The 25669-nt window shown below is 39.7% G+C and overlaps 1 protein-coding gene across 1 annotated transcript in view; it reads right to left on the minus strand.

The window, feature by feature from the left end:
• LOC120799633 (VPS10 domain-containing receptor SorCS1) overlaps positions 1–25669 on the minus strand; it is a 149774-nt gene that overhangs the window by 8376 nt on the left and 115729 nt on the right. The window contains exons 9-21 of the mRNA XM_040144854.1: positions 24951–25130; positions 23675–23821; positions 22750–22852; positions 19747–19823; positions 18473–18564; positions 18005–18112; positions 15654–15771; positions 13655–13788; positions 9862–9975; positions 6884–7055; positions 5568–5754; positions 4769–4902; positions 809–935 (exon numbers count right to left, since the gene is read on the minus strand). Coding sequence (XP_040000788.1) covers positions 809–935; positions 4769–4902; positions 5568–5754; positions 6884–7055; positions 9862–9975; positions 13655–13788; positions 15654–15771; positions 18005–18112; positions 18473–18564; positions 19747–19823; positions 22750–22852; positions 23675–23821; positions 24951–25130 — 1693 coding nt within the window. The remainder of the gene's footprint in view (positions 1–808; positions 936–4768; positions 4903–5567; positions 5755–6883; positions 7056–9861; positions 9976–13654; positions 13789–15653; positions 15772–18004; positions 18113–18472; positions 18565–19746; positions 19824–22749; positions 22853–23674; positions 23822–24950; positions 25131–25669) is intronic.

Here is a 25669-nt window from a genome sequence, read left to right on the forward strand (position 1 = left end):
TAATAAAAAATCAAAATGCATAGTGTCCACATGAGAAGCCCAAAGGGAGTGAGTTCCATAGTTTATATTTCACAATTTCAAAAGCACAGTCTGATTTAGTTTTGAGGCTGGAGCGAGAACAACCCAAATGCCCTGATCAGAGGACTTTAGAGACCTGCTGGAGATGTAGGGATGCAGTGGCTCTCCAAGTAGGCAGGTGATTCAACATGCAGAGCTCTAAAAGTGATAACGTGAATCTTAATAGCATTAATACTAGTGTAAGTACAGCAGGTTAAAGTTAAACCACAAAGTTGGTCCATAGACTTTGATGGATTTTCACATTGGACAGTTGGAGTAAAATTGTTACTCACGGCCCTTATTTTCTCTCCCAAATGAGTTTAGTTAATGTGGTGGATTGTTTAAAACCTGTGTGATCATCTGACTCCTAATGTTTCTTGCCATGTTACTAGATCTCAGCGATGAAGTTGGTAAGTACCAACTTATAAACCCTGGGACAGGGCACACTACTTTATAGATTATGTATAAGCCATTAAAAAGAACATCCTTTTAACACAAGAACGACCCTTTATAAAGGATAACTTATTAGAAAGTGGTACCCCTTGGTGATTATAATATTATGTTACTTATAGTAAAGGTAGCATCATCAACAAATATAAGACCAAGTTGTAATTAAGTGGAATCATCCTTTAATTATGATTAGAAAAACATCTATCCGTATATTATTAGGTAGACTGTGGTGACACCTCTTGTCAGTGTGTTTACAGAGCTACAGAATTCCAAGGGAGATGGACTCATAGTGTCAGCTTACCATGGACAGCAATGGTTTTTCTGTCCTGCAGAATAGCATTCCCTGCAGACACCTGCACAGTGACTGTATTGAGGCCTTCCCGGGAGAACGTGCATGCTACACTTCCCTCTAGGGTGATTACTGGCTGCTGGGGGAGAGAGAGGGGGAGAGAAGGTAGGGGAGATGGAGATGGAGATGAAGAGAATCAGAGACTGGGGCTTCTCGAGAGAGACCATTATCAACGGCTGGTTAACATCTCACACTGCTGTTTTTTACACTACATAGGTGTCAGCCGGCTGGCACACTCGCAAACACACACACACACACACACACACACACACACACACACACACACACACACACACACACACACGTACGAGCATACACAAAGAGCTTTGCAACATTCTGTTATGTGCTGCATACAGTATCATGGCCCATGGAGAGTTCCCTGTGTGACACCGGCAGCTCCTCCCTGTCATTACTCATGTCTCCATTTGCTCTTCAAATAACTATAAAATACTAATACTACTGTGTTTTTTTACCAACTGACATAACTGGCTGTCCTTGTGGAAGGCCCCTGTTGGCGCTGAACAAACACATTTACGCAGCTACAATTATAAGGATAGATAGTGAAAGTGGAGTATCTCTACATACAGAGATTCTAGGGTACAGTGCATCTGTTTGTCCAGAGAGATGGAGGTTGGTTTTTTAGTATCTCAAAATCATCTTCCACTGTCTTCTAACTATTAACTAACATCTTACTAAAATTCAACTAGCATTTTGGATGTAGAGTTTTTTTCTGTGAGAAAGCAGAAGTTCACAAAATTGACAAAAAGTATATTGTCTTCAGAGTGTTCGGAAGATTGCAATTTGTGATTCACCGATTACATTACTGTTATTAATTTTAGTAATGCTTTGTTACATCAACATACTGGGGGGCTGGTTTGTTTACACCTGGAGTTGGATGGAAGAGTTGATATAAATTCAGTCAGGGGTGCTTAGGTCAAGGAATTGTCTATTTAGACCAAATTGTTATAGAGATACAGTATATTTGGAAAACAAATGCCCTACTTTTTGAAAGAGCTCTCCAAGAATCCAAGCAGTAACAATGATTCTGCTGGAGAACTAATTCTTGCTAATAAACATATGCATGAACATTAAATCTAAGTTAAAATGACAATCCAAAAGCTTCTAGCATAAAGGGGACTTTAGGGCGGTAGAGGGAGCTGCAGTGGATAAACACCTTCGGCGTAAGCAATCCAGCAGAGTAATCTTGAGAAGTGTCAGCTAATAATGGCCATCCTGATTGTATGAAGATAGCTGGACATTATTGGTCAGTGGTGGTTGTGGCAGCTTGAGAGTTGTTGGAAAGCAACTTTGATTGAGCTGGCTGAGTAACAGAAAGTAATCTAAAGGTGTGCTCTGACAGAAAGCAAAGTGGATTTTAGATGCAGCATGACTGCAAACAAAGTAGATGGAAAAGTGAACGTGGGCATGAAGAGATGCAAATTTGCTCATTGTGGTGCAAGCTGAGCCACAGAATCCCCAGCATGAGTTTAAAAGGTTTTAACTGGCAGGGTAGAGCTAATTCAGCAGACACTGCGCAAGAGGCAGGGTACACCCTGGACAGGTCGCCAGTCGATCACAGGGCTGATACATAATCACACCAAACCAGTTATGCTCACATTCACACCTAAGGGCAACTTAGAGTCACTAGTTAACCTAACTTGCTTGGCTTTGGACCAAACCAGAGCACCCGGAGAAAACTACCAACTCAAAATTACTTTCTCAATCACTAGTAAAAAATAATTACATTTTGGAAATAAATTACCCAACACTATTATTGAGTAACCTGCGACAATGTTTAGGAAAGACACTTTGCTGTTGAGTCTATAAAATATATTGTTTTTACTGCTTTGATTACCACAAAATAAATTCCTCTCCCCTCCATTGTATCAGGGTGGCAGCAGAAGATTCAAAGGCTGAGATCTCAAAAACTGTGCACATAAATCTGAGACTATCTGCAAGGCTAGATACAGTCCTGGTTCAAATTATTGGCACCCCTGAATTTTAAGTAAAGAATTTAAAAGATCTTCAGAAATAAGTGCAAATGAACCAATTTGTATAATCAAAATATTTTTAATAAAATGTCTAAGGTTACTGAAACTTCTTTGTTACTGAAACAAAGAAAATAAAAAAACAAACAAACTTCTATAATAAGTCAAATAATACAAACACAAAATGTAGCCCAGACTCAATTATTGGCAGCTTTCACTAATTTTTGGTTGCAGAACCTTTGGCAACAATGACAGCCTCTAAATTTTTCTTGTAGCCATCTAGAAGCTTATTGTTCCTGTCTGCTGGTAGTTTCTGCTGCTCTTCCACTGATATATGTTCAAGCTCTTTTAAGTTTGCATGAGTCCTGTTTGCAATGGCAGATTTCAGCTCTCTCCAAAGGTTTTCAATGAGATTCATGGCAGGACTCATTGCTTTCCAGTTTAAAATGGTCCATATTTTCCTTTTCAACCATTCTTCTGTGCTGCTGGCTGTGGGCTTTGGGTTGTTGTCCTGCTGAAAGACCCAAGACCCTCACCTCAAACCTAGTTTTCTGACACTGGGTGACACATTTTGCTCTAAAATGCCTTGGTAATCTTCCGATTTCATCATTCCTTTGATACATTCGATGCCTCCAGTACCTGAGGCAGCAAAGCAGCCCCACAGCATGATAGAACCTCCACCATGTTTTACTGTAGGTAGGGTGTTCTTTTCCTTAAGGGCTTCATTTCATAGCCTATAAACAAACTGATGAGCTGCATTCCCAAAGAGCTCTACTTTGGTTTCGTCTGTCCATAGAACATTATCCCAGAAAGACTGTGGGTTATCCATAAAAGTTTTTGCAACATTAGTCTTGTCTTTTGTGTCTCTCTTTCAATAGTAGTGTCCTCCTTGGCCTTTGCCCTTGGGGCCCTACTTGGTTTAATGTGGGGTGTAGAGTACAGGCTATAACCACCACTACAGATTGGTCCAGGTCAGCCAGTCTTTCTATGTCTTATGTGGTGTTTTTCCACAATCCACATCAACCTTCGCAGACTCAATCTCTCATTGAGTTTCTTCTCTGCAACACGTCCTGGCAGCGTCTTTACAGTTTTATGACTGTGAAACTTCTTGATAATATTATGAACTATTGAAACAGGGATTTCAAGATATTTGGTGATTGCCTTGTAGCCTTTAGCATTGTTATGTTTTTTGACAGCTGTCATGTCTCTGCGATTTGTGAAATAGAAATGAGAACATTCATTCCCTTTTTATGCAGTAAAATCATCATTCATTGGTTAATTCAGGTCATATGAAGGCTGAAAATAAAGCACAGGTTAGTCTTAGAAAATAATTTAAATTCATCAAAAGGGTTCCACTATTGTATTTTATGTCTGTACTTTTTATTTCAGTATATGAAAGCGTTTTTTGTTGTTGTTGTTGTTCAGTAACCTTGGACATTTTATTAAATATTCTGATCATAAAAAATTGGTTATTTTGCTTTTATTTCCGAAGATATTCTAAATTCTGTACTTAAAATCAGGGGTGCCAATAATTTAAACCAGGACTGTACCACTGAGGCTTATAAGAAAAATTTGTCAACCCCACATACCCTTTAATTCTGTGGGATTGATCAGTTCTGCCGAGCAACTTCAGACCTTAGTTGGAGCTGTTTAGAGTGAGAATAAATTATGGATACACTTCACTGTATATCAGTAAGAAAGCTTGTGCGTGTTTCTGATATGTCAGAATGTTCTGCAATTTTTATTGAAGCTGATTTACAAAACCTCAGTTTTTGCAACATGGGTGCACAAATGTAGCTCAACAAAATAATGATTCTCACATTTTGGAGCAAAAGAGTCAGCAACCTGCTCAATGGCCAATGGGTAAAGGCATAACAGAAGTAAGAGCTCAGAGAAAAGTGGGAAAGGCCTCAGTGTACAGTACCTCTGTGTTATTGCCGATCCACCAGGTGTAGGTGACCGTTCCCACTTGGCTGGGCCACAGAACAGCAGTCAGGTTCACTTCCTTATTCCTCACTGCCACAAAGGGAGCTGAGAGATGGATATACTCCAGCTGACCTACTCAGGCACAAATATACATCAGAGTGAACTCAATGTACTGCACCAGAATGTGCCAAAAGAACAAAAAAAGGAAGAAACAACTTTATCGCTTCTAATGAAGAAAAAAAGAGGGAGAGTAGGTTTATAGATTTGTGTGTGTGTGTGGGGGGGGGTGTTCAGAATTCTGTCAAGCGCTGGGACTGTGGACTGCCATCTGTGTGTTATTTTTCATCCGTGGCACTCCTGAGCCTGCGGTGGCTCTATTTGTACGGCTGGCACATAGGATTGACAGATTGGTGGGGGCAACAGCATTCCCTGATCAATAAGTCAGCTCTGTTACATCTGTCACCCCCTGAATACACCAGGGGTGGTCAGCCCTGTTACATATGAGGCTGCAGTGGCTTCCGTGGACTGAGTGGCTATGAAGCATAAGCTGACTTGAGTGGAAGTGTAATGGGATTTGTTCTACCTCACTTGTTTGTTTGGTTATGGGAAGGGAGCATGTTCTGTGAAGAGATAAAGCACAGAATGTGGTACACTGTGTTCAAACTGACAGCCACAGTTCCACTGAATGTGATAAAAAGTGGGAAGCAGAAAGCAGGAGCACAAAAATTGAAGGAACTCCTATCTAAGTAGAAGCACATTTGAATACACAAGTCTTACAAAACTCTTCATTATCTCACATGTTACATGCAGGTAGAGCATGGCAGTCTCTGAACCGAGGTTGTTCTCCCCAGTGGCAGTCACCCGGTAGATTCCCACAGCTTTGTAGATGTGTTTAATCCCATCTTCAATGGAGCTCACATTGGAGTATGTCAAAGCGTGGCCATCTCCGAAGTCCAGTGTAATGCTTGTCTTCGCCCCGTCACCCTGTGCAGACAAAAACTTTCAGGAAATCTGCAGGTTTTGGCCCTTTGTCAAACCACGGATTCACTCAAGTTTACAGTTACATTGTGCTCAAACCAGCACAGGACACTTTTTTCTCACAAACGTAAAGATCACCTCACTTCATAGGTAAAGCTCAACACTTTCACTGCAAGAATAAAGTCCTTGGTTGTCACTGTGGTCATAATGCTAAAAAGTTTTGCACTGATGACAGTATGATAGCCTAGATAGATATTTTCACCAAGTGGTTTAAAATGAGCTAACTTTCATTAAATGTCATGAAATCTTATTTCATGATATTAACTGCCAAAAACAAAATGTATAGTAATTATAATTCTTGCATTTTCATTGGAAATAACTATAATATTCCTAGATTTCTTTATGTTAAACTGGCTGAAATTTTGAGCTAGAAAAATCATATTCATTCAGTTTTCAGTAAGTTAAGAAACACAATTGATATTATCAATGAAACAAGTAGTTTGGCTTATCACAAATGTGTATTACCTTTTTAATACAGTCCTGTTGGGAGTGAGGAGCAAGCAGAAAAGGCTATTAGGGCAGTTGGAGGAGATTTTTTTGACTGTTAAAATGTACCCTAGATCTTACTACTACTATCTTACAACTACTCTTACCACATACCTACTCAGGTAATATGTTGTATATGCAATGTTAGTATGCAAATATAAAGAGTGAATGGTATGAGTATAAATATAACGTATTCAGAGCTCAGCATAATTGCTTTGTCTCCATAGAAACAATACAGTAAGGGAACATTTTCTAAAGTGTGATGAAGCTGTAGGCACAACTGCCAACACCAGCCAATCACAATTTCATTTCAAATGACATATTTTTAAAAAGTGAACTGTAAAGCCTGTTTTACTCTTAGCAGGACAGCTTAAAAAGGAAAGTGCTTCTGATGTCAGAACGTCACTTCTGCTTTGATGGGACAGTCTGATCAAAGGGAAAACTGCATTCCAAAACTATCAATTTATAGTGAGTTATATAGAAAACACTAATAATTCAGACTTTACCCTTGTTTGAATTTTGAATATATTGACATTTACATGGTGTTACACTCCATAAGGCTTTTTGAGAAGTACAGAAAACAGCTTACCTCCTCCAGAAAAATAAGGAAGGTAACATTGGTGCCTAATGTGGCTGTCAGCGTTCCCTCACTGGTAACCAGGTGGAGACCTTTGGGTGCTTGAAAGGGACACGGTTGCCTCCTGGCTGTGTATTCCACACTGACTCCAGCTGTACAGTTATTTGAGACCACTTTCCTGTAGCTGGTGGTGGAAAAAGAAAATAAAGCTTATACATGTAGATATGACTGGTGGCATGTATACAGATGTCACAAACCACAGTTTACTGATCTCTGTCATATAGGGGTCAAATACAGTAATGGTTCTGTCACGATCGGACCATCTTTTCCCTTCGGCCCTTGCCTCCAGCTCCCGCCCAGCCGCACACCTGTTTCCGCTTATCGAAAAGTCAAGCCTTGCACTATATACTGTTCCATTGTTCCTTGTCAGCTCGTCTGCTTATGTTCCTGGTTTTGTTTGCTAGTGTTTTACCTGTGTTCCTGCAACTTGAGTTTTATTACCCATGCCTGTTCCTGCCTGCCAGCTTGTCATCTCATCTGCTTGTCAGCCAGCTTTTTCATCATTTAAGTATTTTCACCAGCTCTGCCTGCCTTGGAGTCTGCATTTGGGTCCACTCTACCTGTGCTGTTTAGCCCATTGTGTCAGTATGAACCAACCAGCAATGGACCCATCAGATTTATTTGAAGACAAACTTTATGATTTAGCGTATACCCTTATGTGCATATATGGTGAATGGAAAAAGACTTTGCTAGGGAGTACAAAGAGACTGCTCTGAGGACGATATGCAGGGAAGTGTTCAAAAAGCTGGGGTTAAAGAGTTCATTACTTGAGTGGCTTAAGGACTTTATAAACACCCCTGACTCCCAGCCAGTCTCCCAGTCTGCTAGTCTCCAGCCTGTCTTCCAGCTGACTAGCCAACAGTGTGCTCAGGAGCCTACAAACTTGTTCCCTCTGAAATCAGCTAGCCTCCAGTCTGCATCCCAGTTGGCTAGCCTTCAGCCTGCTTGTCTCCAGCTTGCAGCCAAGTTGGCTAGCATTCTGCCTTCTAGCCTACAGCCAGCATCCCAGTTGTCTAGCCTCCGGCTTGCTAGTCTCCAGTATGTCTCCTAGTCGGCTAGCTTCCAGCCTGCATCCCGGTTTGTTAGCCTCCAACCTAATCCCACTAGGCTAGCCTCCGGCAACTAGCCTCCAGGGCCTCCACTGCCCTGCACCTCCATTAATGCCCAGCCAGACCCCGAGCCTGCTCCTATGTCGGCTGACACCAAACCTGTTTTGTTCCTGTGTCCGCTGTTCCCACCGACATCCCTCCTGTTCCTGTGTTGGGGGTCCCGGCAGATGTCCTGTCTGTTTTTGCGTTTTGGGTCCCAGATGACATCCTATCTGTTCCTGCATCAGGGGTCTAAGCCGACACCCTGTCCTTTCCTGTGTTACGGGTCCTGTCTTACATCAAGTCTATTCCCGAGCCTGTTCCTGAGTTGGCTGTCCCAGCCAACACAAGCCTGTTCCTGAGATGGCCATCCCAGCCGATATCTTGCCTGTTCCTGAGGCTGTTCCTGAGTTGGCCTACATTAAGCCTGTTCCTGAGTTGGTCGATGTCAAGTCTGCCTGGCCGACACCTGCTACTGGTTCCTAGTTGACAGTCAGGTTGACTCCTGCTCTTGATCTCCAGGTGACTACCCCCGCTGATGCCATGCCAGATTTCTATTTGGAAATTTCCTAGTGACCCAAAGTGACTTTCTGCCCAGAGTGTCACTCTGGGCAGAAAGCCTGGGCAAACAGACTGTCTGCCTGAGGTATCCTGCTCTGCCTCTTTCCTGCCCCCAGGCCGTCCGCCTGAGGTCTCCTGCTCCACTTCTGTCCTGCACCCAGGCTGTCCACCTGAGGTCTCTGGCTCCGCTGGGTACACCATGCCATCCAGGAAACCGTACTAGCAGTCTGTGTCTGCTATTCTTTAAAAAATATGGGGTAACCCATTTAGATTTTCCTTACAGGTTAGAGAAAAACACTTAAAATTGAAAAGGTTTGCATTTGTTGTTTGTGTGTGGTTAGGGAGCATAAACAGGGTGCCCTTTGACAAGGAATCTCAAATGTGGAGAGAATGTCAATGTTTCTGAAACAAACAGCCATGTTGAGGCTGCTTCCAGACATTTTATAATGGATGCACCCTGATAAAGGTAAATTTGCCTGGCATAGTTACGTTTTCAATAAAATAGTCTTAAGCAAACCTTTGACATTTCTGTAACATAAAATGGGAATCAGTGCATGTTTTCATGAACTACCTTTAAGTGAATACAGTATATTCATAATCATTACAAAAACCAGTGACTCAGATAAATCACGGAAAATCATTGATGCTTCTGACCTAAAGTGGCATACTCCACTGACACTTTAGTTCTTTTTATTCTTTATTTTTGAGGCTTTCTAGTGAAGTGGAGCCATGTAATACAGGTCAAACACTGTGCGGATTAACCCTGAATCGGTCATGGCTGACCAATTTAAGAGTCAGGCTCAATTTCTGCCAGATCAGCTATTGTTTGATGTTCAGAATGGGCGTGGTTGAGATGCTTGATTAATTGCCCAAACATTCTGGCAGTTGGACAATCAAATGGATTTCTTGCATGTCAAGAGAACAACTATTGAGGTTATTTGTCTGTAAAAGCCATACTTCTTCATGAACTCTTAAACTCAACAGGCTACTGCTTCTGTCATTTGTTCTTTTTGATGCTTGGTATTACTTGAAAACACTATTTCACCTACAACAGATCACATCTTTACTGGTGGTTTGTACTTTCTGGTATAGCACTGTTTTTAAATGTGTATGTTAGATTTTTTAGCCACATTTCTCTCATTTTTCTCAGCCTTTACTTATCAATTAATTTACCCTGAACTATTCAACTTAAATGCACCATTAATTTTGCCCAATGTCTGCAAGTCACTATTGAGACTGTGTGCTGATTCTAGTCTTGCTCTTGTCCTGTCCTGTGTTTACCCAGTGCTATTAAGGAAAGTCATCCCCGAGGTACAACCCCTGGACATCGATGATGGATGGAACCAAAAGGCGGGGGTGCACTTGCCATCACTTCGTCTCTCGTAGCCATAATCACTGTAATGATCCAAGCAGACAAAAACAGAAACGGTTAGGCTATCCAATCAGGAACCACAGAGAACATTGAGACAAGACTCCCTGAGGCTCTGTTTTGGAAAATTCAGTTCTAAAATGAAATATAGACAACTTCAAATGTGTCACGTATTTATAAAACGACTCTTACTCACAGACAAATCAATCAAAAGATAATACAATATTTTGAGCTGAAAAAGGTCACCTACTCTACATTTAAGACATATTTGATGTTAAATTGTGATACGTAATTGTGGAAAATAACTTGTAAACTTAATGTAATTTTAATATAGACTTCATAGTAGTTATAGCAAATGCTCTGTGCCTCCCTGAAGCTTTTGAAACATAGTTGTGGAGTTGTTTGTCCTACAAATTAAAAGGCAGAGCAGCGTTATGTCCCCAAAATGATAGGGACAAATTGCCCCAATTACTGCGACATGCACACAGATGCAAAAGTGCTGTGATTGTTAATGAAAGCTATTAGGCCTGGTGATTAATGGTTTTGATAGTGCTTATTCCAAGACCTGCCTCACTCAAGAGACCTGCAGATTGGGATCAGAGCAAGAAAAAAAAGCAACATTAACACTGTTGATAATTCAAAGAAAGTGGGTTGCAAGGATGTGGAAAAACATTATATAATTGCAGCTGTAATATAAAGAGTCACCAGCAGCAGCTACAAAATATCACCAAACTAAATATGTGAATTATCATTTTTCTTCTGAACACTTTGTCCATCAAGCAATGATCAGTGACTCACATTTAGGTTAAATCAATTGAATATCTCGTAATGAATAAACACACTTGCCCACACACCGACACACACACACCATTTGAGCAGTTGACTGGTTTCCATTTAGCAGCAGCAGCAGCCTCCAAGAGAATCTTCCAGAGCTACTCTGTCATTATAATCTGGTGGAGATTATCCATGTAGATGATCTCTTATTTTTTAATCCTTCACTTAAACCCAGTTTCCTTAAATCCTAAGACATGTGGCAAATGTATTTATACAATTGATTAGGCTGACGCTTAATGCCAAATACATGAAAAATACCTTGTTTAACACTTAGCATGTGTAATTTGTTATTTGGACCTTTGTTATCTGTCCTCCAAATGACGCAGGTCATGTGTTATCCAAAAATTCCACAGCGTGCAGATATAAGCACATCTGATCATTTTTTATACTTTTATTTTGTAACTAAAAATAATCTCCAGTTAATTCACATAACCTCTCTCCTTGCCTATAACAATCTAGAGATTTTTGCACGTACTGTCTTCTGTGATTTGTCTTTTACTACAGTGGATAATGATGGTTGCCAATGATACTTTCATTGTAGTGTAATTCACCACAGACCTGTCTGCAGGAGTTGTATAGGGACATAGGATTACATAATCTGTATATAGTATGTGAATGTGTGTATTTGTACAATTAATGTACTTCTTAGATTTAGCCATTTGTTACACAGGTGGTTAATAGATACTCTGACAGTCTGTGTTAAACAGTAAATAGGTTAGAAAGACTCAATCTGTGTAGATGGGTATTTGACTTCGGCTCTGCAGGCCCTTTTACTTCTTTCCTTCTTTTTTTCTGTTTTTCATGTCATTTTAGTGAGGCTGCTGGACCTGTTGCCTTATAATCCACTTAAGATATTTTTCGATTTTCTTACTAGAGCATCGCATACAGTGTATTTGCAATTTAGTCAATAAAATCACAGCATTACAGTTACACTTTTATGCAAAAAACTTCCATAATGGCCTTGCAACATAGTAAATCACATCTCAACAGCCTCATGATGTTAAATCAATGAAACAGCATGACAGTATGAAAACAGTAGAGTTAGGAACAAATCAAGATAACTACACTGACAGCATCATCACTCATGAGAAAAATACACGCTTTTTAAGTGCTGCTTTTTGGTTGATAGCTGGATTTGAAATTTATTTTGTTCATGGTGGAGAGACCATCTGAATCCGATCCAAACCCTCTGACAAAATGGATCAACAAGCCAACAGGTAAATTACTACAGGACACTTTACAGGATATAGGACACCACCTGGAAAACTTGCACTGCTTGCAATAAAATAAAAAGGTATAGGGCTATTGTGGGTGACAGGGACCAGGAGAGTGGGGTGTAATGGGAGGTAAAGCAAAAACAACCACAACAATATTGCTATAATAATAATAATAATAATAATAATAATAATAATAATAATAATAATACTATTAAAACACCAAGGCCACCTGGCTCAGCTGGTTCTGGCTGAGTTAAGTCTCAGTGTAGAAACTCCTCAGGACCAGCTCAGTCTTACATGCATGGCACATCAACAAACTGCTTACTTTAAAATTATTTTGGGAGGTGGAGGGATTCGTAAAGGGTCAGCATGCAAAGCACCATGGGACAGGAATTGCACCCCAAGGCAAAGTGCGACAAATTGATGTTGATACACTGCTGAAAATAGTCCCCAATTAATACATTGTTTTCTCCTGTTTGACTAATGTTTGTTACATACACCTAAGACAGATCAAAATGGAAGCAACAGAGGTTGGGCTCTATCCTACATGTCTTTTCTAAGCTGAAAGTGTCTTTCCTGCATCTTCCTGCACTCTGCCTGGACAGCTTACTGCAGATTTTACAAAGAGACCCCCTACACCTTGATTAACAAAAAAGAAAAGTTAATATGATAAGAAGCAGAACAGAATTTAAAGGCTTTGGTATTATGTTACATGGTTAACTGTAAATATGTAAACTGAATAAATATGTCTGAAAGTCCCTGCAAAAGGTGTTATTAAAAGCTGCTCCACAATACACCTTAACCCCTCATCTTAACACATTTTGACCAAGGTGAGTAGTGAGACAACTTCTCCTGATTTGAGATGATAAATTACAGTATAAGTTGCTTGTTTACTTGCTCCTGCTGCCTCTTAATGCTTAGGATGAAAAGACTGTTGAAGTCATTTTCTAATGTGCAAGTAGAGTTTCCACACGCAACTGCACATGTGTATGACAATGCATGCAATATCATAACTGATCTCATGATGGAGGAAGCTGAGTCAAGGACAGCTTGAAAAGCTATACGTCTGCAGCTAGCTATAGTTAATCACCCCTCAAAGATCCCAGGAATATCTTCAATGCATTGGCACAAACGTCCAAAAAGTGCTGCTCCCCCCTCTGCATTACAAGCCGTAGTCTTTGTCAACAGGACACGGCCATGCCCACGAAAATGACAGAAACGATAGATATAATGGCTGGTAGTCAACCTAGCTCCAGAGACAATACTACTACTGCTGCCACAAGAGGGCGGTAAATTACAAGATGAATGCAAACAGCTAATATCAGATCCTTTACGGTACCAAACGCTGTGAGATGTAAGGAGAGACTTTGGTGTCTATTATTTTGTCTATTATGTCTATTTTTAGCTTTAACTGGTCAAGCAATGCTATAACCCAGACAACATCACATTTATTTTTTCAGATTTTAAAAAGCTACCTCTAGAGCCAGAGAAAAAATTATACAACTGTTTGCACAGGCTGAGTAGCACTCATCATGATTAGTAAACCAAGGCTTGGCTTTCTAAACTTTGGTGGAATTCCCCTTTAACAACCATAAAGAGGTAATGCAAATGGTAATGAATATAGGATGGTTAAAAAAAAGAAAAATATACTCACCATTCAAAGTCAGCCTCTGTGCAGTCACAGGGGCCTGACGTCATCGTCACAGAGTACGTCTTCCCCATAACGCACCTGGACGTGGGCTTCAGTTTCCGGTAGATTCTTTTCACTCCCATGAGGCACGGCTCACCCTATGGGCATGGTTTCAAAAGAGAACCGAGAGGAAAGTCACATGGAGAGAGTTTTTAAAAAACGAGCTCCTCCTGCAACACTTTCCACCATAAATAATTTACACAATGCAACCAACCATGTGTGCATCACGCTGTGTGTGAAAAGCACCACTGCCTTGCTTTGCTTCAGCTCGTTGAACATTCCTGTTCAGCGAAAAAATTTAGGGGCTCATGCTGTGTTGTGTGCTAAATCCGACAACTGTTCCTCCATCGCAAGTGTCACACTGGAGAATGTGTTGGTAGAGTTCATTTTTAGAGATTTTTTTTTTTTTTTTGAATATTGAAGCTGCCAGCACCCAATCCATTTTTAGCCATGTATCTGTGCATAGGATTTAATATAAAATCAGTGGGGGTACAAAAAAGATAAGACGATAACACCAGCCTGTTTCACTGCATCCTCCAGCATACACTGCTGCTTTGTTTTTACTATCAGAACATTCTGTCATTGTGCATTAGGTGTCAGTAGTGAGATGCTTAAAAACTCCTTAAAATGAAAATATCCTTAACTTTCCCAGTGGTCTTAAAACACAAACACCATCCTCTGTTCTGAGGCAGTGTTCTTTTTTTTTTTGCGGCAGACTAGGACCTACAGTACCTCTACATTTAGGCAAGTTAGCCCTGTAATTGGCTTGGACTCTTGTCGTCTTCCATGCTATATGTTTTGATCATTAGTCTGCTCTGGGCACATGGGCGTCTAAACCAATTACAGAACTGGGCCATGAATAAAGGCACACTTTAAGTCTCTGGCTCGGCTTCAGGCCTGGCCAGGTGGTTTAATGCAATCGGGGTTGGGATGGGATCACTCAGAGCATCAGCAGGAATGTGTATAGAAGTGCTGCAGAATTGCTCTGGGAGCTGAGAGATGTCCAGCTTTAGTCCACTCAAAACACAGCCAAGCTAAAAACAGAGCTGGGCCCTTGACAATGAAGCCCAGGATTTGATCAAGGGGCCTTGCTCAAGCTAACCTCTGCATAAGCCAAATTTATGAAGACAGGCTCCCCAGACTTTTGATTACTTAATTGTCCATGGAGGAACTGACATCTTATTTTGGAATATTAGCTCATTAAGTTGAAACTGTTTATGAAGCAGAATGGAGGTGCGTCCATTAACTGCGAGTGCTAACATTAAATACAATGCACGTTGCATGTTTGTGACCAGGTGCTCACTCATAATCTGTCAGTGTCAGTCATGGTGCACAATGATATTTTCTTTTGTTTGTGACCATTTTTGAATTAGGTTTAACATAATGTCTGGTAATATACAATAGAGTATTTTACTGTAGGGGGCCCATAACAACCTTTAAAGGAAAAAAAAGAAAGATTACTTGACTATTGACCATCGGAGAGTCATCAAAACTCTAGGCAGCCCTATTCCCTGGCTAATAGCAAACACAGTAATTGTATAACCCTGTCAGTAATGGTGCAAAATGATGATGATTTCGAATTATCTTAAAAGCAAATTCACTTCTCGTTATAGAGTAAATCCAGTGTTTATTATGTTGAAAATACTGAAAGAAATGTATACAAAATATGATATATATACAAATATACAATATACAAATTTAATAAAAAATATATTTTAAAAATAATGTACAAATAATCAAAATTCCAATGCATCACTTGCTTTGATGGTAATTTGAACCAAAATGTCATATTCCATCAAAAGCATATTGATTTTTAGTCTTCTACAAGAAAACATAAAACGTGCATCCAGTGTAAGCCTGTCTTCCATTTGATCTTTAGATTTTTTACCGACTGAAAAAAAACTTTTCAAGACGTGTGATAAAAAAAATCAAGTCTTTATTTCTGAGCTTGCATAGACCATACCTGGTTGTGCAGGTGCCACGTCTGATAATCCTCCTCTGTACACCTCCTGTTGAAGATGGACCTGAAGTCTATTTTCACCAGCTGCCACTCTGAGCGATGACTGACGTGGCCAAAAATCCTGGAAAGTAGCCATGCATGCCGCTGCTTGTTACATACAGAACAGGCTACAGATAATGATCATGCTGAAATGAGGTTAAAGGATAAGGCTGGTGATATGCATTTTTTCTTATTATCAGAAAAACCCCACAAAAGACCAAAAACAACAATGAATTGAAAGTACTGTCTTTGTATCCAAAGTCTTATACATCTTATTCCTCTGTGCCATAGAGCTCAATTTTCGTACGGAAATGATTAAAAAACTTAACAGTGACTAATCCACACTGTTGCACATGGATGATGTTGAATGACATATCCCATCATCATGATGAATATGGACACTATCTTTTTTTTAAGTTGATCTCATATTCACTGTCCTGGTGCTGTAAATACTCACTAGAGCATCAAATGTGTAATAATTTGCTGAAAATATTCTCCAATAAATACACTTTTTACTCCTGTTTGGTTAATATTTGCTAAAAACTACAGTAAAGAAAATTAAGAAAATTAAGAAAATTAGTGGACCTTTTCTTTTTTAAAAATTAAAAACTACCTCTGCTGAGTAAAGACTAAGTTAGAAAGAATTGAAAGTTCCAAAAAAAGCTAGTGAGTGGACCTTAGTTAACACATAACTTAGAGTTTTGTGTCAAACTAAATATTGTATAATTGCAAAAGGAACAAATGGGCTTAAGGCTGATTGGCATGGACAGGGTGGGGTAGTATCGGGGGGTTGATCATCTAACTGAGAATTTTGATGGAGTATGCTGGCGCCATAACACATTGTTGGTTATGGTCTTTCTTCTTTTTAAGACATTTTTTCGGCATTATGCCTTTATTCACCAGTCAGTGTAGAGAAACAGGAAACATCAGGAGAGAGAGGGGCATGACATGCATCAAGCGCCCTATGGCATTGCAGTTATAAGATCTGGTCTTTACATGGGATTTGTTTACAGTAAATAAATATAGAAATGAGCCATCATTAACCTTAAAGACAGAACCTGAAATATAATGCCCAATCTTTACATCTTAACTGTTTTGGTTTGTTAAATTTTTTTGTGTTGTAAACTTCAACTGGTCTGCTGTTATTGAAAAGCATTAACTAATTTCTTCTCAAAGCTTAAGATAATCACAATGAATATCCATATTTTTAGAATGGTAACAAACAAAACAGGATCCAAGGTTATGAGACTAACCAGATAAATATTCCATCTCCAGCTAAATTGTGTGGGTGTGTCTCTGCACTGACCCCCCTCACCATTCATACCACAACATATTTATCACAATCAATCTGTCAATTAGCTCTCGAGGCACCCGACCATGACAGGCACTTACTGTAAAAATGAGTACAAATTGATAAGAAAAAAGTGCATAATGGTCTTATGAAAACTAATGGCGTGTCTGCCAGCTGAAAGGCTGTGTGCTCAAGAACTTATTCATAGTGCATACCTGCCAGCATTGTCTTTGCACTGCCCCTGTCCCCTTCAACTCTTTTTCGTCTTGCTGCGACTATTGCTGTGCATTTTCCTCTTCTCTCTGTCCCTGTCTGTCTCTCCAGCTGTGCCCTATCACTCTCCTGTAGAGCTGACTACAGAGCTGGCTGTCAATCTGTCATTTATGGCAAGTGTCATGAAACATTGATGTAATGGCTGTGGAAAGCCTTTGGTAAGACATCCTAAATCCCTTTATCTCCTCTGCAATAAGGGAATAGTGCTGCATCATGCCATTATGCATGCACGTCAGCTTTGGGCTATTCTAATAATAAATGTGAAAGAACACAAAAGGAGTCTTCATAAATCTGGTTTCTGAGGACATGCCGAATCATACTCACTGCTTTTCCCACTTTTTAATGCTGTTGAAACTTTTTTAAACCAAAGTTTCATCTCTGTTTTCTCAGAAATATTTTTTTTTGATCATTTTGATCATTTTCCTTCATGTTCTTCAAATGGACAGTAACGTTGTCGCTAGCTGCCAAAGCATTGATCTCCTGTGATCATAATCTGGAGACAGCCAGTTTTGATGTTGGGTAGACCTTGAGAGAATTTTTTTTTATTCATGAAAAGGAAAACAGGCATTCAGGAATGCTGAATCGAGCACCGGGCTTAGATATAGATGCAAGCAGCACAGGCTCAGGTTAAGGCAGAGGAGAGCACACACACATGCATACACACACCCAAATATAAAGAGGCTATTTGTTGCTACTTTGATTTTTCAGTGTGATTGATAGATTTCCATGTTGACAAATCTTTGACACTCACGTCATGATGAGAGTCTCTTCCCCAGGCTCTCCCAGCACCCCATCCACAAACAGAGGTGTGTTAGTGAAGCTGTACTTGTTCCACTGCCGTCCTTCGTCAAAGCTCAACCTGGGAACACATTGCACAAGGGACCTGTATAATCCCCCAACTGTGTGCACAAGCTAACGACCCTGAGAGTTGTCTCACAACTTTATTTCATATTCAGCGCAGGGCTGAAGCACTCTGCTCAGTGAACACTGATCAGTGGAAGCTAGACTCATTAAGGCTTCAAACACAGAAAGGTGAAATTGAATGACAATTGTCAAAGCAGAATTTGTCATGGCTGGCGGGTTTTCAAACTATAATAATATTGGCCCCAAGTTTGAAGACAAATTCATTTGCCTTTGATAAACTAACTTAAGACTTGAAGCTTCTTCAGAGGGAATTAGTCATGCTATGACAAACTGCGTCTCTATCATAATGACTCACCACAGGTGTCGGATGGGAAGTGGAGTATGTCTTATTGCAACTAAGGCACCTCCTTGGTCGAGATAGAGCACAGCATACTCCTCGTCGAAGATCTACAGGGACAAAAGAACAGAGAGAACATTCACTCTGCAGTGGCTTGTTACCTGTTTACATGTCTAACACATATCTGCACACACCCGCGCTGTATCATTCAAGTAAGCAAAGTAATAATACGTGCACTCACAGACACACACAGTGTACGTCACAGTTGGAACTTGCTACATCAGATTCTGATTTAATTGTATTTGATTGTCATGTTTAATTAGAAACAACCCCCATAAATCAAAGATGGCAGGATCAGATGAGGTATGATGAGGTCATTTGATCATCAACATTAAAAAGCAATGCCTAGCATATCAGGATTAAAAGGCAATATGAAAAAAATCAGGGAGAGTGAGTGATGAGGAAGAGGATGTTACTGTGTCTAAGAGGGTGGCAGGTCAGTCAATTCATGGTGCTCTATATGCGAGCGGCCATTTCAGTTTGTTGGACATCATTGGAAAGAATAATTATCAGGTATGAGGTTGTAATATCAATAATGTAACATATTTGCTGCAGTGTTCAAGTGTGCATAGTTACAGGAAGCTGATCTAAGCCAACAACAGTGATTTGGCAGACCATAACTGACACTAGAAATTACAGCTGAACTGCTGAACCACTTCCAAGTGGAAGCTAGTTAGCCTAGCTTGCTAGTCTGCACAGTGACATATACACTTAATAATGATGGTTCCTCCAAAATGTTCAGTGTTGTAAAGGAGGAGACGAATGAAATCACAATTAAAATGTGGGCTTGTTGTACAGTGCTACAGTGTTTAAGGTTAGCACTGTGGCATAACAGCAAGAAGGTGCTGGGTTCAAACCCGTGTTCAGCTGGGGACCACGCCTGCATGGATTTCTTCCCACAGTCAAAAGACATGCAGGTTAGGTTGACTGATGACTCTAAATTGCCCGTAGGTGTGAATGTCAGCAAGTAGACAGCCTGTCCCTCAGCAAAGTTATCTCTCCAGTGTCGGTCAACTGCTGCCATGGGAAACATCTATGCAAGCTTAAAGGTAGATGTGCTTCCCACAAATATTTCCAAAAAACTGTTTATTATCTTATCAAAAATGAAAAAATATCCACAATAGCCACAGTGTAATAGTTATACATCCATACTTTACAACACAGTGATGAGTATTTAAATTTCAATTCAACTTTAACAGTAGGACATTATTATAATAAAGAGGTTCCCTCACCTGTCTCCATGTGTTTCCTGCATCTGAAGTGATATACACACTGACGTTGCTTGTGGTCAGCTCTGAGCCAATTGATCCTGGAGGTGTGACAGATATTCACAGAACAAATAGAAGATACTACAGTAAGTTTTTGAGGAAGGGAAACTTCATAAACAGGAAATGAATTCTATTTGAAAGCGAATAAATTCCCAATTTTATGAAGAGCCTTTATACTGGCAGTGGTGGTACAGCAGGGGGCTGTAGCCTGTAGCTGCTGACTGGGGCTACAATGCTCTGGAAGATCTAATGTGCAGTGCAACATTTGCCCATACTCCTAAATTAACCAATAAATCCAGATTACTGTATTCATCTTTCAGCCTTTCTGACCATATTAAGATAAGCTTTCATAATGCTGTGCAGACTGCTGTACTTGCTTTAATTTAGCCTGTAATTGGTGCCAGGCGGTTAAACACAAGGCTGGAAAGTACTTTGAGTGTTCCAGAGGCACAGTTACCTCCTAGTCTGAACACTCCTTGAGAAACAAATTGCTTTACAATCCCAACATTTAGAAAGTAAGATTAGCTGAAACTCTTGATTTTGTTGTCCTCTAGTGGTTGATGTTCTCACCTTGCTGCAGGGATGGAGAGTTGTAGTGTGTATACATTGTTCACAGCAACCAGAGTTCAGAAAAAAACATGTTTTCCAGCTTGGTGTTAAGGTACTCTACAAAGAGCAATTTAAAACAGTTTAGCTTGAAGACAGCTCCCTCACATGTTCAAAAAATCCATCTAAACCCAGACACACAGCTCCGTCAGATCGTTGCTCCAACATCCCTCTATCTCTCTCCCTGATTTTGTAAAACAAAAGAATACAGTGTACTTGGCTGTCAATCCAATTTCATAACACAGTAGTTACTCTCATTTTAACGTCTACACCTGCTGCGTATTTCCTGGCATTTCATGACTCTGTCTCTTTTTCAGGACAGACACTGAAAGCAGTGATAGTAACTTTTCTCCCGTGGAGTCTTCCACCTTCACTGAACTGACTGATTTTGCACCACTACAAAATTACTGCCGCAATGAACATTGCAGACTGGGAAACAGTTGGTAGTATGCTGTTATCGATTGACTGTACATTTACTAAACTCAAAAAAAATTTTGATTAAGTTTCAAATGTTATTTTATCCCAAGCTGTGTTTTTTTCCGGTTTTGCTTTAGTTGAACAACTTTTTTGAAACCAAATAAAAAGAAAGAAAAAAAGATTTAAAAACTCAGATCTTATTTTTGCACTTTTGGCGATCATTCCTAGCAGTTACAATCTCATTTCACTAAGTTATAAGCCCATCCCATCCTTTCGTCATCTACCTGCTTATTCTTTGCAGTGTAACAGTGGCGTATAACTCAGTTACAATTAGTTATTACCAGTGGTGGAAGTAATCAGATCTTCAACTTAAGTAAAAGTATTAAAAGTCTAATTTTATCCTATAATAGCATATCGTTATTATTTGTCCATTATGTTCTGTATTTTTAATCTATGTAGACATGTGGAAACCGGCCTTCAGGTTCAAACCCAGGATTTTTAAATGATCTTAAGTTGATAGTTACAATGTTTTATGTAAAAATTAAAATGTAATGTAATTTTTTTTTTTTCAGTTAAAACAAAAGTGAGTGCAATCAAAATTAGTGTTATAGTGTAAGTTATAGTGATTCATTACACAGAAAAAATGTGTGTGTGGACAACTACTGTACAGTAAGTCCATTAAGTCAAACCTAAACCTAAAAGTAGGTCTTGATTGTACGATATTTGTTTACAACCAGTCTGATTGTGTGCCTGCTTGTGGTCCTTATGCTGTTGGACTTGGAAAGTCACTATATCCCTAGATTTCACCAATGAAGTTTTTGAGTAAAATATTATCATAAGAGATAGGAATGATGCCCAAAACTACCAATATTAAGGCCAGGATGTAAAAGAATTGAATTTTACCCGTAAGGCTATGCATTCATTCTCAAGTGGGAGGTAAAGCCACTATTGCCCTAATACAAGCTAATTATCAATATTTCCACTGTTTATTTCGGCAATTTTGTTACTTGAATAATGACAAGCGATCAAATAGAATCAGTTGATTGCTCTATTTCATCATCCCTGAAACCTGTTTAATCCACAATGTTCCACAAAGGGCCAGACAACCAAACTTTTAGCATAAGCTTGGCCTTCTCCAGACACCTGAGGCGTGTGCTGGTGTGTTATTGACAGTGCCGGTTGATGCAGGAGTAAATATCACCAAGGTGTGAATTCACCTGGGGCCTGCTGATCTCATATTCCTCCATTTCTTTGTCTTCTCCACACTGAGTCAATGAGAATCTTTGCTTTATCTCCTGTGTTCTCAAGAACAGTGATGCTCTGACGACTAAACCATGAGGATTATATAGTTTTTGGTGCTTTGGTTCTCTGGTGTTCTGTCATTTGCCCCTGTTTGAAGTGACACACGCATGTTGTCAGATGCCTGTGGGAGTTGTATACTGATGCCGAACAGGGACAAACAATTGAAAATGGAGGACAAGATTAAAAAGCATTGAGAGCCGCAGTGGAAACTTCACTGCACAGAAATGTTGAGTGACAAGATTCTGCGCTAACTGAAAGAGGCAGATTTCTTTTCTTCTTCATTTGTCATTTTCATGGTCTGTATCTCTTTGAGTTAGCATAACGCTATCTAATATGTCCATGGAAGGAAAAAAGAAACTCAAAAAAAAGGAGATACACAACTCAACCGTGAACAACAATAAAAAAATGACTTGGAAAATACCAGATGGGTCTTTGGCATGGCAACATGTAACTCAGTTTTTAATCATAAAATGCAAGTCTATTGTATGTATTAATTACTATATAATTACTATATAATAGAAAAAAAGAAAAAGGTCAGAAGGGGTTTCAACAGGCACTTTGTTTTTAAAGAAACCCCTCAGAACTCCAAGAAGAAAGAGAGAAGACAAACATGTCACTCAAAAAAGATTCCCCCTCACCCACCTGATGCGACAATGATCCCCGGGGCCGAGTCCCTGCTGGCTATGTTTCCAGAAGTGTAGGGATTTGCAGACACGTGAAGATGGAGATGCAATGAACAGTATGGCTGCCGAAAAAAAAATCACAAACTCAATTATCAAAACTATCAAACCAACAGTATCACTAAAAACCTTCAAAAGACACTCCTGAATAAAACTACTTTGGCTTGGACTTGGATCCACAAACCTCACAAGTCATAAATTTTATCACAAACACTATTTCCCCATTGGCTGGTCTCACCATTAATTTTGATTGGGTTAACCTTTACCGACACAATTCTCATTACAACCCAGCAAAATGCCAGTGGTGCAAACCATGTTGTGACGGGCTGTTTAGAGGTTTATTAAAACTCTGACATTTCCTGACAAATGACTGTGTAATATGGGTTGAAGGCGAGGCATGCCACAGAATTGCTTATTGGTTTATCAAAAAACGGTGATTATTTTTGTATATAAAGTCATGTTAAGCGAAAATGTGGAAATGCGCCTTGCAAATGATGTACTTAAGTATGCAGCAGTGATGCAAACCATCAAATCTATTTTGTCATCTTAGTCTGGTTACTTTTTCATCTTCACTTTGGGTGAAAACTCAACTCAGCTAGACAGTGAGAGGCATCCAACTCTCAGGAAGAAAGACAGATAGAAAAGGAGTGTCTGCTTTTCAGTTTGACACTGTTCCTTAAATGGGAAGTCAGCTTATTGGACTGGATCAAAATGGCTGACCTTTCAGCTCAGCAGCCTCCGAGCACTCAGCTTTGACAGGCGCTGCTCTTTCTGAGCTTGGCCTCTCATTGCTGCTGGGATCAGTCAACTCCTGTCAAGGCCCCTCTCTGATGGAAGTGCACGCTTTTAAAAACATGTATGAACGCAGCATGCTCGCAGACACTCACTAGCACGCAGTAAATGCTGTTGCCCCTTAGGTCTTTGCTCGGGGCCTGCAGCAGCCTCCAGTCTCTGCCTCTGTTGTAGGTGATGTGCGTCTTTACTTGGTTATCCGTCCTTTTGTTGGCTAGGAACATCCCTTTTATTCCTGCTACCTGTGAAATTAGAAAAAAGAACAGCCCACACCTCCAAATGAAAAAAGATGCAGACTTAACATGTCCAAAGAATATTAAGCATTTCCGTATCTTCAGGTTGCATTCCAGAAATAATTGCAATGCACTGCAAAGCAAATCAAATGCCCTAGGGCAACGCAGCCATGCCTGCTCACCTCTTCTGTATTCGCAAACAAACCAAATTCAGCCACACCAAGTGGAAAATGATCCACTATCTGTGACTTGTGAGTAATCAATGTGTGTCTTAAATGAATCTGACTCCTTGTTGGAGGCCCTACGAATATTTCAGGGATACTGAATTGAATCAGTGACAGTCGCATCAAGCAAAGAAACTTCAATTTAGTAATTGACAGATACTTCATTTTCCCTGGGAGGAGAGATTTAGCATATCCTGCATTTTGGGTGGTGACCCCAATCAAGACAGTGGATTCGATTCTATCACTGAGGCCACAGCAAGACATGAGCAGCATCACCAGTGGCCTAATTATTTGATTCAGATATATAGTTTCATCCTACATTTGCTGCTGATATGTCTTTAAAAATCATACTTGCGTACAAGAGTTCCAGAGCTTCAGCATTTGCCCTTAACTCACTTTTTTTTTCTTTTTTCTTTTTTTTTAGATGCATTTTGTGGAAGTAATATCTGCAGTTATTCATCAAAGAAAGAAATAATCTCAGCCCCACAAAAATCTATATCCCTGGCACAATCCCCTCTTGCCTTTGTTGATGTCAGCACTTTGAAGCTGATTCATATTCACACAATGTGCTCTGAAGACTGTGGGCTTTCGGCAGTAGGGTTCGTTTCCAAAATGACAAAAGAAGTACATTTCATCAACTCTGCCTCCTAGCTTTAAAATATTGATCAGTGTTCAAAATAAACTTGTGGGCTGGGCCCTCATCAAGCAGGCCTTTATTGATGCTGTTATTTAAAACGAAGAAAATTGGCCAAAATAACTACTGTACAGCTTGGGATGAGAAATAGGCCTCATGTACAGCATTCCAATCCAAAACTAAAGTAAAGTCAGTCTACTTCAAGCACAGCATCATAGTTTGCTACTTGAAGTACAGATTTTATATCATCGTATTTGCTACAAGATCGATGTTTGTTTACCTCATAGAGATCAACCATGACATTGCCCTCAGGGCCCATGCTGCTGACCACATTCTCCAGAGCCAGAGTGTAGTAGACCCCCAACGTGTCCGACACATACAGGTTGTAGGTTTCGTTCTGGTTCCACTCCTGTACGGCTGCCACCACACGATTTTCATCTGTACTGATCACATGCAGGTCCTGGCAGAGAGGCAAAGGTATACCAGTACTGGGTTACAATGTTACATTATATAGCTATATATATATATATGTATATATATATATATATATCATGTTACCACAGTGTTTTATATTTCTTTTTATTCATTTATATTCTGTTTTTTATGTGCAGGACACGTATGACAATTTGATTTACCTTACTTTTGCGCTGCAGTATATTATGTAAGAAGTGTTCAGATACGTTGATTTTCTTTAAGTAAAATATTTCATTATAACATGTAAAGATCTGTTATAGCATAAAAAGAATCTTGCTATAATTTTTTGTGATGGTAGAAGCAATATGCTGCCCTGGCAGTGTTCTCACATCAGGTACTGACTGGATGTTTCAACATACGTAAATTTCTTGTTAAAGCAGTCACCCACTCGTCATGTCGAACATGGAACTTTTCTTGTTTTAATGAGATAAATTGGTATAGTTTAATAACAAAAAAGTTCTGGGATATTAGAAGATAAAGTAATTTGTTGTTATGATAGGAAATTATCCCCTTTTTATGGAGAAA

The sequence above is a fragment of the Xiphias gladius genome, chromosome 15, assembly GCF_016859285.1.
Source record: "Xiphias gladius isolate SHS-SW01 ecotype Sanya breed wild chromosome 15, ASM1685928v1, whole genome shotgun sequence".
Taxonomy (NCBI): Eukaryota; Metazoa; Chordata; class Actinopteri; order Istiophoriformes; family Xiphiidae; genus Xiphias; species Xiphias gladius.